Consider the following 12,904-nt stretch of genomic DNA (forward strand, 5'->3'; position numbering starts at 1 on the left):
GCAAGTCAAACAAAAGGTCTCAAGATAGATATAATATACAAAAGATACGCTAATGCTATATGAGTTAGCTGGTTAGTGGAGAAAGAACTGACTTTGGTGGTGATGATGCTTTTGCTTGTAAACTGTGTCACATGGCATCACAAGGATTACAGCATGAATGTAAAATTAATTTTTTTTTTAAAACGTCTGCCGAAGTTACTCCCTCTTCTGGGGAAACTGAAAAGGTGCAACAGAAAAGAAAACAGGATTCAAGGCTTCAACAGAAATTGTATAGCTGTAAACAGGTCCCAGATGACAACATTGGGTATTAAATAAAACATACAGTACATTACAAATAATTTTATGGCATAATAAGAAGATATGGTGTATTAGTATTATGAACAAACACAAACATATACAAACTAAAGGCTTCCAACACCTGACCGCTCACTGAACATAAAACAGCGAGACGTGTGATTAGATAAGCTCGAGCAAATTAATGACATTCTTCATCTCCATTTCCAACAGAAGAAGTACAATTTACATGGCTAAACACATAAATAAGCTAAATAAATTTAAATTTAAGAACCCAAATTTTCATAATGTACATCCCATGTAATCCCACTTGTCCATGAGGGCGAAACAAAATATTCCTCTTGAAGTTTGCTCCAACCCACGAGTCACTTTTTTTTTTTTTTTTGTGGATTCTCAGGTAGAAAAATAAATAAGATTCAAAACACAGCAAAGCTAAGGAGGGTCATCACAGTGGTCCTAGTCTTCAGTGATTCAGACATCACCACTGCAGCACTTTATCCACTCACACTTTGTACTTCTCCTTGGCTTGATCATTCAGTATACAGATGTGCTGCAGAAGAATAAAAGACAGATACATTTGTGGACAGGGAAGCTATGTGTGATGCCTTTCTGCTATTTCAAAAGTCAATCTTAAAATCTGTTTGTCTATTTTTATCTACAGTCAATGGTCTATATTAGACTATAAGAATAGATTTGAATAATTTAAGGAGAATTTTGCATTTTTTTTCCCCACCAGAATAAGCATCCTTCACAGGTGACATCAAGATAGAAAAACATGTTATTCTATTCAAATGTTCCATTTAAATCACGACAGTGCACATGCATAACACCACTGCACTGAAACAGCTGCTTTGACTTCAGTCAACATTCATTTTATTATTTACACCTCTGCTTTTCCTACTGTGACAAGTACACACCGATTAGGCATAACATTATGACCGCCTGCCTAGTATTGTGTAGGTCTCCCTTGTGCCTCCAGAACAGTTACGACTCATCAGAGAATGAACATGGGCCTTCTGAGGGTGTCCTGTGGTGTCTGGCAACAGGATGTTGTTAGTGGGGACCTTTGGGTCCTATGGGTTGAGGGGAGGGGCCTCTGTGGATCATCCCACAGATACTTGATCAGTTTGGGATCTAGTGAATTAGGAGGTCAGGTCAACACCTTGTGCTGTTTTTCATGTTTTTTTAGTTGTTCCTAAACCGTTTTTGTGTGTGTGTCTGTGTCAGGCTGCATCCTGCTGGGGATGGCTGCTGTCATCAAGGAGTGTCATTGCTATGGGGTGGGGGTGCCTGGTCTGGTCTGGGTGGGTGGTACATGTCTAAGTAACATCCACACCAATGAATGCCAGGTCCAAAAGTTTCCCAGCAGAACACTGAATTGTCATTAATGTTGTGGCTGATCAGCATATTATGTCCTCTGTGAAGGAGGCTGGTTTTCATAAATATGATGTCCGATGCATAATTGTACCAAATGCTACAGAACATGAGTAGTTTATTATTACTGCTCACTAATTACGAGCCGGCTTTTGAGTGTAAAATATATTTACACTGTAATTGTGACTAAATAATTTCAACATTTTCAGCTTATACACTAATGAATTTTGTGTTTGTATAGTAACAAGCAACTATGTGAATGTATGCAGTTATAATAAGGTAATCACCTCCAGAAACACTTACACTGAGATCTCTGAAGTACTCATTGTAGTCCAAAGCGTAACCCACCAGAAAGGCATCAGGTACCTCAAAACCAATGTCTGAAACAAATACACAGATACCCATCAGTGCACGTAACGTAAAGAAAACACTGGCGACTTTTAAGAGCAGTGGAACAGTGAAAACTCTTTACTGTAACAGGCTGTGTAGAGTAGAAACTAACTTACAGACACTGTTCTTTCACTGCCTCTGTGAGGTTGCACTTGTGTTTTCAGTGCTGCATAGCGGAAAGTCAAAACACTTACAGTAACAGCTGTCCTTCAGGGACAATCTTAACGAGATTATCCAACTCAAACCTAAAAGCATTACATAATCAGACACAGCGTGAGCGGGGGGGTTATCAGGCTTGCATTAGTACACATAAGTGCCCGGCTCAGCTACTTTTAGAGTAGATTTCCCTGAAATTAATATTAATCCTGCTTCACTAGGCCTTCAAAGAACAAGACGCATGTGAGTGAAAGGCATAAAGTGTTCATTCCCACGCAAATAACACGTCAAAGTGAGTAAAGAGATGCTCACAGTCTGGTCTGTACCCTGAACTCCTCGGGGTCCTCTTCACCAGAAGGCTGGAATGACAAGCAAGGAAATACAAGACATGTAAACACACAGAGTGGCCTTTAAGGAGAAATGAACACGTCAAAGACAAACGGCTGCTGTCCAAGCACCCTTTTCAGCACAGGTTTTAATCCTGACAGATGGCATCGGTCGTCTTGGTGCACCTGCACAGCATCCTGCTCAAACAAATGCCTACTCACATTTCAAGATCTACCTCTTTGTGTGGAGTTTAATTTACACACTCCGCTAGGTGGTGACCAGTAAACAGAGCCTCCACGTCAACAAACTGAATTTGTTTCTCAATCTGAATGAGGACAGACATTTGTTTTATTTATATATAATTCATCTGTACTGTATTGGGGGAGCAGCACACAAGTCAAAAGCAGTTATTGCAAAACGTGAGCTAGAAACAGGAACAGTCTGAATGGCTTGATTTACTAAGACAAACGACATGTCTCATGGTCATGTTCCTTGTTTTAACCATCTATCAGGGACACATCACAGAAACAGCCTCTACCTCCACAGTGCAGTTAATAGTACGGCAGATTAACTCTTAAGCTGCTCCGTCCCTCCGTCGCATTGCATCCCTAATACAGTCCTAAAGGAGAGTGTCCATTAGCTAAGAGCACTATTAGATGCACTCTCTCTCTCCCCCTCTCTCACTCCAAAGACACACAGTCAGTATCAGCAGAGGTTTGTAATTCGGCCGTCTGCTCTGCAACCTGGATGCGATGGTGCCTACCTTACAACTTTAACCATCTTGGGACGGCATTCATTCAGCAGGGAAAGCAGCGTCTGCATCGTCCTTCCTGTCTCCACAATATCCTTTTAGCGTTCACATTAAAGCAGAGGCACAGACAGGAAGAACGTCCCAGTGACTACAGGTGTTGCCAAATCAACCATGACTTAAATAACTGCCACTTTAGTTGGTTATATTTATAGATGCAAAGACAAGAATAGAATCAGACTTCATCCACATCAGTCTCTGGTGCCAAATAAAAAGTTCTTACCTCAACAATCAAAACATTCTGCAAAAATAAAAAGAAGAGTTCATGAGACAGGCCTCTGCAAAAGACGGTGTATGTGTTTCAGTCTGACAGACGCCAGGAGACCAACCTTGCCTGCGAGACTGGACAGCTCATCTCCTCCTATGACTTTGACGTTGTTCGTTGACTTATCATTCTGGCAGACACAAAGAAGAGACAACACTGAAATCAGCACAAATCCACATGACATTTCCAAAATGGCTGCACCCAGAACCTCCCCGCTGTGAGCACTGCAGTGGCCCATTTCTGATTTAACGAGATTATTCCCATTAGTGTTTGCCACCCGCTACAGTATATCAAACGCCTCGCATCAGCACAAGTGGTTGCTGGAAATGAAACGAGGAAGGGAGCTTACACAGTAGCTCTTCACCCGAATGAAATCCACTGTCAGCGGGACTGATTTATCGCTGTTCTGGTTCAGTGCTTTAATGTAGTCCAGGAGGTCAGCGAAGAACTTGTAGCCCCCTTTCAGCACACACAGAGCCACGATGTGGTGTCCCCCCATGTCCCGGATTATGTCGCGGGCCAGGCGCTCCGTCCTGCGTCAGATGGGGAGAAACGCATCATAAATCACAGTGCAGGGTGGTTCTTAAAGGTGGTGGTTGGGGGGAGATCCTTGGCATGACATTGCACTTAAATGTAATTGCTTAGCTTGCATTTCACTGCACTGCACTGCACTCTCCCTTTCAAAATTCATATTCAAATACACTTCTGAATGTGGGAAATGTTTTGACTAGTGCACTGCGGTTTTTAGACAATTTTCAGTACAGATAATCTGACTTGTCGCAGCAGGAAAAGCATGACTCAGTTCATTGTCACTGTCCAAGTGAGCCATGACAGTGAGTGAACCAGCATTAACAATTGCAGGACCTCCTCTTAGTGGAAGCTGCCATCATTAATACACCAGTGTTTGTCCTGTTACAAGATGTCAAGGTAACCAAGAGCAAAAGCAAAACGAAGACAACTTGGATATTCAATGACCTGCATCTTCACAGACATATCATTTCCAATGTGGGTGCAGTGGTGGATTGTTTCACCTGTCCATGATGAGCCCGTGGGGGATGATCACCTTGTCCAAATCGTTCTCATAGTGTCTGGGAACGCAGAAAAGGTCCAGCTCGTGGCCTTTCTCATCATCGGCAATCTGTAAGGAGAGAAAGAAAACGTTTGGCACTGACAGATAAGCTCTGATCTCGCGCCCTGGCAACGCTGAGCCTCTCAACCACCTGTTTAATCACACCTATCTGAGGACACAGCCGGGAGGTAAACGGGCATCAAAGTTAAAAGCATTCCCACTGGAGAGCTGGTGCATCTTGCTCTCAATCAAAACAGGCCCACGGTGCGCCGCAGCCACACCCCGACAAGTGAACAAGTTATCAGCATGCATGCAACGAACCTGGCTATGCAGCGGCTCCACACACTCACCTCCAGATACGAAGCCATGTTACCCGGGTCGTGCGTTGCGTTCAGTCGCGGGGAAATAACTGAGCAGTCATGCTCAGTTCCTGAGAGTGGAGGTGGAGGTGGAGGCGGTGGTGGTGGGGTGAGATGGGGGTGGGTTTGTTGACTAGAGGTTGCACGAGCTCCTCTCCCGACTGCTTCTGACAGCGAGCGAGCACGAGCAGGCAGCACGCGCGACGCCTCCTCTGCCGGGGCTTTAAGCCTTTTACGTCAGAATCCAGTTTACCTTCCCAATAATCTGATTTGTCTGCGACAACCCGGGCTTTAAACGCGCTATACTGGTCACTACTACCGCTACTGCTGCTGCTCAGTGTTTTGGTGACTGTGGCGGCGGCGCAGAGAGAAGCTGCAGATGACGCAGTTTTAAAAATATAACCGGTGATAGTTCCTCTCCTCTTCTCTCTTAGAGCTCCGCGCAGTACTGTGTTTGCATGCAGCATATGCACTGTAGTGGCTTTAAACATGTACTCGGGGGGTTTAATAACGTTTAATTCTAATAATAGTAATTTTAAAGTATGAAATTTACTGTCATTTCATGGCATCTTATTTAATGTGTGCTATCCAGCTGTTGACGCTCACTCTGTCAAAGTAAGCGCGTGTAGTAGTAATGGCTCAGTGCCATTAAATATCCAAGTAGGTGTGACGGTTAACCTGAGAGCACGGTATAACGCGGAATCTCCTAAATGGAATGCAGCCATAATTAATTAACTCGAGTTTGTCCTGCTGTGACTTGATCAACATGTTCAGTCATGTTATTTTAATTTCACAAGAATTTTCCACTGAGCACTTCAACCTTTGTTAGGGATGATTTCACAAAACAAAAAAATTAAACACTCTCTGGGCCCAGTTTTTAAATTTTATACCTTTGTCAGAAGAGAACCCGAGTGTTAATAGTTTTTTCTGCATCACATTCACAAAAAAATGTGATTTTGAATTCTCAAATGAAGAAATTTTCATGCTACATTTTGTGCCATTTTAAGTGGAATACTTGTAGTGTTGTTTCTGTACTGTCACTCATTACCTCATCCTGACTTTGCACATCTGAGGTTTGGAGTTGCACTACATCTCACGTTTGCAAGAAGCAGACGTTATCCTCATTTCACTTCCAAGTCCTTAACCGACCACATTAAACGTGTCCAAGTCAACTTATCGATAATTCCAAAAATGACAGCAAGAACTATAAAAGCATACAAGTAACAATAACAGAATAAACAAACATTTATCAGTACATGTGCAAAAAAAAATAATTGTTTTATTTTCAAATTTGAAAAGACAACATAAGGAAAAATGAAAACTGCAATTTTATTTTATATGATCCCAATTTAATGAGTGGTACAGAAACAAAACATTTTCTTCCTCCATTTTACAAAAAAAGCAGGTGTTGTAAAACACCAGGAGCATGGCAACTGTGAAAACCGCATAAACATGTTCTCACAGTCCTGAACACAGAAGGGCAAACGTCATCATCTCTATATACGATAATAACAGTCTTTGTGAGTGTCGTTCGTGACCTCAAGGATAAATCTCAGATGACACCATTCCCTATATAGAGTCCTACTTTTAGCCTGAGACCCACATACTGGGATGTGAACGTGGGCAGAAAGTAGAGCACCTTCCAGATGAAGATGGTGAGATCTGAGAGAAGACCACAGAAGAACACTTATTTCTTCTTCTTTTCGTCTTTCTTGGCACCATCTGCTTTCTCCTTTTCCTTGTCTTTGTCTTTCTCATCTTTTTTCTCTTTGTCGTCTTTCTTCTCCTTTTTGCCTTCCTCTTTTTCCTGTCCTTCCTTCTTTTCTGCGTCTCGGTTGGAAATCTTGTTGTTGATCAGGTTGTGCAGAGCCACCACAGAGCGTATGAGCGAGGCCAGGTACACCACCAGCATCTGGTCGTTGGTCTTTAGGTAGAAGGCTTTAGTGAACTCCTGCAATAAAACCAGTTAGATGTAGTAAGACAGGAAGTTATGGTAATATAACAGCGTGCACCATATTCATATATTAAATCAACACAGAATCTGTAGTTGAAAAACTAAATACAAATCTTTATTGTACATAGTAGAATAAAATAGATAAACTGATTTCTGTGGCACTCTTATGCAAAGAAACTGAAAATATCTGACAGCTAATGTTTAAAATGAAAGAAAACCATAACAAGAAGGCACAAAGATGTAACTTTTAATTTAAGATTTTTAAATTCATCACAGTTTAATTTGGATCTCACTACACATCAGTTCAGACTCATCTGTGTCCTCCAGTGGATTAAAGGCGACGCTGCAGGTCAGTAGGAAGTGTGATCTTTTGTTTTTCTCTACACATCTTTTATTCATTGTAGCTGTAATCCTGTTGTATTACATTCTAACAATAAAAATTATAATAATGGGTACTTCCAGCAGTTTGATTTTTTTTCTAAAAATCGTCTCCTCAAAGCATTAAATAGTGAAACTAGAAAAATGTGAAATTGGCTTTCTTACCATTTTTAAAAAGACACATGTCCATAAAATGACAGCAACAAATTAACATCAATTTAATGGATCACAAACATGAACAACTTACCAGTAGATTTACGTCTGGCAGGAGGTTGAAGACATCCTGCAGCTGGTAGATGATCTGGTGGTTGATGGGAAGTTTGCCTGCAGTCACCCTCTCTAGGTAAGAGCGGATGTCCAACAGCTTTGAGTTGAGTCCCTTCAGGCCATGGACCTGGTTTGTGATGCGTTGTGACAGAGTGCCAACTGTGGTATCCTTGATGTCTCTGTAGTCAAGAAACAGTAGATGAAAAGTGCGCAGAGATGGGTATGTGTGCTTTCCTTGGCTCACTAAAGTAAACAAGTGCAGCCATTTGTGGGTTAATTCTACTTCTTTGTGTTTGTACTTTGGTGATTGTAGCAAAATAGTACATATTTCAATGTCTGTGCTGTAAACACAACTATTTATTTTAGCAACTAATATCTTTAAAATGTGATGATCCGTGTGGCTCTAATGTGTGTGAATCAGAAGCTTGTTTAATACCTCAGCAGGTGCTCCACTCCCACTTCCTCAGCTTCTTCAGCTCCAATCTCACTGGTGACGTGTTCAAATGTCTTGGACGTTGGAGTGCCATCCTACAAATAGTAAAGTGCCCGTGTCAACGATAAAATCCAACACAGATCAAACCCATTATGTGTTTACAATAACAAACTGCAGTTAATATTTTCCACTTGCTTTGCTGTGAGTCACTTACATCATGTATTTCTTCCACAGAGATGTATGCTTCTGTGGGCAGACCAAGATCTTTGGGCTTTACATCTATAATGACTAACACCTATTAGGATAAAAGGGATGCATATGCATTAGTCAGTCACTAGCATGAACATGATTACAGTGAGATGCTACACAAACATCATTAAGATGAGGAAAAGTGCAAAGCAGCTACATACCGAATTGGTACAGTACTGCTTGATGAGCTCATTGATGGCAATGTCATTCTTATGCAACTTGGGTCCCGTGTGGTACCACCCGACTATCCTTTCTCTGGCTGAAAACCAAGAAATAAAGTTAATTCACCATTATGATATCAGGGTGACAGCTAACGAAAACATGCTTTAATTCAGTAAACAAATTAACTTCCTTACCGTTAACTTTCTTAAACATGCCGTACATGTTCTCCAAGTAGTCGTGATCCAGGAACCACACTGAGTCGTCCCTGTCATCCTCATCAAATGGCACTGAAAGGTAATGAGTTAAAGAATGACCCACAGGAACATCTTTATAAATATTTAAATATCTTATATTTGAACTGATATTACAAAACCTATGTATTACTAATTAGGGCTAGGTCCTACTCAGTTGGGTAATAACTTCCTCCTGAATGAATGAACCCCAAATATGTTTGGGGGACTATAACTATAGGCCACTTTCTTTTATGACAGTATATATTGAATCTGTCCTTCTCAAGTGTCCCGGACGCTGTCACCATGACTCATACCTGCAAAACTATTAGAGACGTCAAGAACTTTTTTATGCCATGATCCCAGGAGGACACCAACCACTCGTTTCTGGTTCCCAACTTTTCCTATCCTGTAGAACAAAAAGTCAAACACACAGTACAAGTTAAGTTGTTAGTTTGTCACAGTGTTGTCAAAATTGAACGCCATGCTTTATAAACACAGACCAAGTCATTAGCTAGGCTGTAAGCTAAGCTAGCGTCAATGCCCACGTCTTTAGGTTTTCCTCCGTGAATGAAATCAATGACAAAACCGTGCCATTCGTGTGTAAGTACATGTGAACACGACTGCTAATCAATTCCGCTATGTTACTGATTCATTTAACAATTTAACTCATATTGTTAGCTAACATTTTCACAGAGCTAACTAGCTAACGGGCTCTGACTCAGCAGGGCTAACATTAGCTTAGCGTAGCAACAGCGTTACGTTTCAACAAAATTTAACTTTAATTTTGTGTAAAGGGCAAACACAGACACTGAGCCAACGTACCTGTTAAAATGATCCACCACGCTGAGCAACACAAGGGGATGAACGACCACATTTTCCACCGCTAACTCCGGCATTTTTGCAGTGAAGATAAACAGCACACACAACCCACCTCCACACAATGACGGCTACGCTTACACTTCCGCTTGCGTCTGACGTCGCTTCCGTTTCTCTTGGCAACAAGAGAGACGCGGAGAGAAAGAGACCGGAAAGTTGTCGCAAGGACCTTCTCATAGGCAAAATGGTAATTAAATGTATATTGTTATTAATTAATGTAAAACTTAATGATAACAGTGTTTATAGTTTAGATTTTAATTACTTAACTGTAGTACTTGCTAACGGTTAGCTGTTGATCTCTAGTGCTACCAACAGTGCTGTTAATTACTCTGTGAATCCATATTTAATATATAATATGGTTAATATTATTGTTCCAACAGGCTGAAGTTGAGGAAACACTGAAGAGGATTGAATCCCATAAAGGTGTGATTGGGACAATAGTTGTCAATGCAGAGGGTAAGTGAAGCAAACAAACAAACAAAAAGGTGTTTACAGCACAGCCAGTTGTCAATAGTTGATGTCTTATCTTTTAAGGTATCCCCATCAGAACAACTTTAGATAACTCCACCACCGCTCAGTATGCAGGACATCTCCGCCACCTCGCCATGATGGCCAGGAGCACAGTCAGAGATGTCGACCCTCAGAATGACCTCACCTTCCTCCGCATACGCTCCAAGAAACACGAGATCATGGTTGCACCAGGTGAGTGTGCAGTAGTTGTTATTAATTATCCCTGATGCAAACACCTCATATGGTCTCAGACAACAGCTGAAAAGACATAGAAAAAAAACCCAGCAAATTTGGCTCTGCTGTTTTTTACTGCATTTTTATGTCTTATCTCTCTTATCTCTGCAGAGAGCAACTTTCTGCTGATAGTCATCCAGAACCCATGTGAATAGCTGCCAGACATTTCCGTGAGAGTCAGGCTTTGTCACATGGCACTGCTTTATCTGGGAGAGGGATTTTTTTTCACTGTGTTCTGTTGCTGCATGTACTACACAGTTCCTCTTTGTCTACCATGAACTCAAGTTTATTTAACCCTGTGTGTTTCTGTCATTTTATGTGTTGATGCAAAATAAGTATGTGAAATAAAAAGCTGCTGGTCATTATACAATACTTCTTAGATGCTTGCCGTTTATTCTATTAATGTAGAGATAGATGATAGTGGACAAAAATAACAAGTACGGATGTACTAGTGTCATACAAGTGAACAATTAAATATTGTGTGAAAAGTTCAAGATGGCTTTATAAGACGGCTCAGTATTATACTGAGCCGTTTTATTTTGGAGTGGTTTTATTTTATTTTGGAGTGGTTTGAGTCCTTTGGAGTCATTACAGTTACCGTAAGCGATCACTTGAGGCCGAAGAAGTCACAGTGTTGAAATACTCTATTATAAGCCCTGCTTTCAAAATATTACTAATGTAAAGTTACTTTTAAGCAACAGAAACCGCAAATAAATTATCAATTGTGAATGTAATGATTACAGAGAAATGACCTTGTCAGTAAATACATAATTCAAAATGTAAACAACTGGAGTACACCATATAGTCAATGAAGATTTCATACAATTTCCATCTACATACAGGTGTGTTCACTCATGTTGCTTGATTAGTGTCATGCTGAACGTTTGTGGACTTTGTATTTGTATTGGAGCTGCAACTTATCCAGTTATCATCATCATTTGTAAACTTCGTGTAACTTGTCCTCAGCAAAATTAAAAGAAATCAAACGTGGTTGTGCATAATTGTGCGTGTCAAATAAAATTTTGACGAATAAATGTACAACATGCAGAGGGGAAGAAGTCAAGTAAAATGGACCAATCTTGAGTATATGAAATTTATTTTCCACTTTGGCTTTTATCACATGTAGGAACAGTTTTGGGAGCTGTCTGTTCCCCCTTCACCCATGAATGAATCATATACTTCGATCTCCATAATCACTGCAGCCAGGGGTGCTCTGTCAGGACAGACAAACCAGTCAACTATTGCTGGGGATACACTTTGGCAAATTTTGCAATGACAAGTATATCTTGGATGATCTATGCACATTTTAATATGATAGGAGCCAAGATCATCAGGAAGTCCAGCTCTGTCCTGGGCTCCCCCTTGGACTCGGTGGGGGAGGTGGGTGACTGGAGAGTTCTGGCTGAACTGTCCTCCATGCTGGACGATGAGTCCCGCCCCCTGCACGGTGACCTGGCAGAGCTGAGGAGCAGCTTCAGTGACAGACTGCTTCACCCTCAATGTGTGAAGGAAAGATACAGAAGGTCTTTCCTTCCTGCTGCTGTTAGGCTCCACAATGAGCACTCCATATATGTGCAATATTATTACACCTTATGTTGTAATAACACCAGTCTGTGCAATATGTCTGTCATCTATTCTATCTCTGTCATTTCTGCATGCTGTTGCAAACTGCAATTTCCCCATTGTGGGACAAATAAAGGTTTTTCTTATTTATTCTTATTCTCTTAAACCTCCAGTATGAAGGCCCTATAGTGTACCAACAATACTCCACAACTCCCCCAGAAGCCTGCTATTCTGCTATTACTACGTCTACTACTATCATTTTTACAGGTTGCATGAGTGATGTATGCAGTGAGGTGGCATTTACAGTAATCCAGATGTATCTGTGACCAGACGTTTCTTCATGGAGCCATTTATCCATCATATTTAACCAAAGACAAACATGGCATTCTGAAAATTGAAAGTGATGAGGCCGAAAATGGGCACAGATTCCCCATCACTGACTCTGACGCTATCAGAACATTATGTATGCTCTTTTTGCGTGATTGTTGGAACGACTCCAGCTGCACACACTTATCTTTTATCACCACGCAATGAATTATATTACATAAAAGTTCAAAATGCTGAATAAGCTATTATGTCGTCTTTTTTTATGTCGGGTGAGGAAATGGGATGCGTTGCTGACAGCGGCGCTTTGATGCAGGCTATTTTTACAGCAATCACAATGACATAAGAGTTTGTTTCCTGTACGTTAAAGTCTGGTATTAAAACACTGTAATGCTGTCCCAAAATAGGAAAATGGATTATCAAATACATTTATTATAATTTATGGACAATTTACTGCATATAAAGTTTGAAGACATGTTTAACTAAGTGAGAACTGTTTGTATTTTTGTTGTTTAGTTGATATTTTGGCAGTTTTATATGATTTTCATCTGCCACTGTGTGTTCCAACACATGTCAAGATGTCTCCCAAGAAATGACACAACAACAGTTAAAAGACATTTTACAAGTATTTTAATGTAAATTTCCATCCGAATGTACAGCAATATATGATAATAAATAA

The 12,904-nt window shown here is 40.7% G+C and overlaps 3 protein-coding genes across 4 annotated transcripts; 1 reads left to right on the forward strand and 2 right to left on the reverse strand.

Moving 5' to 3' along the window:
* On the reverse strand, window positions 1-5,342 carry hprt1l (hypoxanthine phosphoribosyltransferase 1, like). 2 transcript variants are annotated; one of them, XM_084555487.1, is made up of 9 exons: window positions 5,034-5,342; window positions 4,646-4,752; window positions 3,964-4,147; window positions 3,679-3,744; window positions 3,573-3,590; window positions 3,305-3,387; window positions 2,527-2,573; window positions 1,972-2,048; window positions 1-844 (listed from the first exon to the last, which is right to left on the reverse strand). In XM_084555487.1, the coding sequence occupies exons 1-9, from the start codon at window positions 5,049-5,051 to the stop codon at window positions 797-799; spliced, it is 648 nt and encodes a 215-aa protein (XP_084411613.1). In that variant the 5' UTR covers window positions 5,052-5,342; the 3' UTR covers window positions 1-796. The 2 variants fall into 2 exon arrangements, with proteins under 2 accessions (XP_084411613.1, XP_084411614.1); XM_084555488.1 differs by having other exon boundaries at window positions 2-844; window positions 5,005-5,336.
* Window positions 5,343-6,306: 964 nt separating this feature from the next.
* psmd7 (proteasome 26S subunit, non-ATPase 7) lies at window positions 6,307-9,680 on the reverse strand. The gene is made up of 8 exons (XM_084555857.1): window positions 9,541-9,680; window positions 9,033-9,124; window positions 8,680-8,772; window positions 8,485-8,582; window positions 8,289-8,369; window positions 8,078-8,169; window positions 7,622-7,820; window positions 6,307-6,993 (listed from the first exon to the last, which is right to left on the reverse strand). The coding sequence occupies exons 1-8, from the start codon at window positions 9,612-9,614 to the stop codon at window positions 6,730-6,732; spliced, it is 993 nt and encodes a 330-aa protein (XP_084411983.1). The 5' UTR covers window positions 9,615-9,680; the 3' UTR covers window positions 6,307-6,729.
* On the forward strand, window positions 9,659-10,808 carry LOC311496109 (dynein light chain roadblock-type 2; the record flags this gene model as incomplete). The annotated part of the gene is made up of 4 exons (XM_084555858.1): window positions 9,659-9,781; window positions 9,975-10,050; window positions 10,129-10,296; window positions 10,450-10,808. The coding sequence occupies 4 exons, from the start codon at window positions 9,659-9,661 to the stop codon at window positions 10,491-10,493; spliced, it is 411 nt and encodes a 136-aa protein (XP_084411984.1). The 3' UTR covers window positions 10,494-10,808.
* Window positions 10,809-12,904: the final 2,096 nt, after the last annotated feature.

This window comes from Chelon labrosus, assembly GCF_963514085.1.
Source record: "Chelon labrosus genome assembly, chromosome: 11".
NCBI lineage: Eukaryota > Metazoa > Chordata > Actinopteri > Mugiliformes > Mugilidae > Chelon > Chelon labrosus.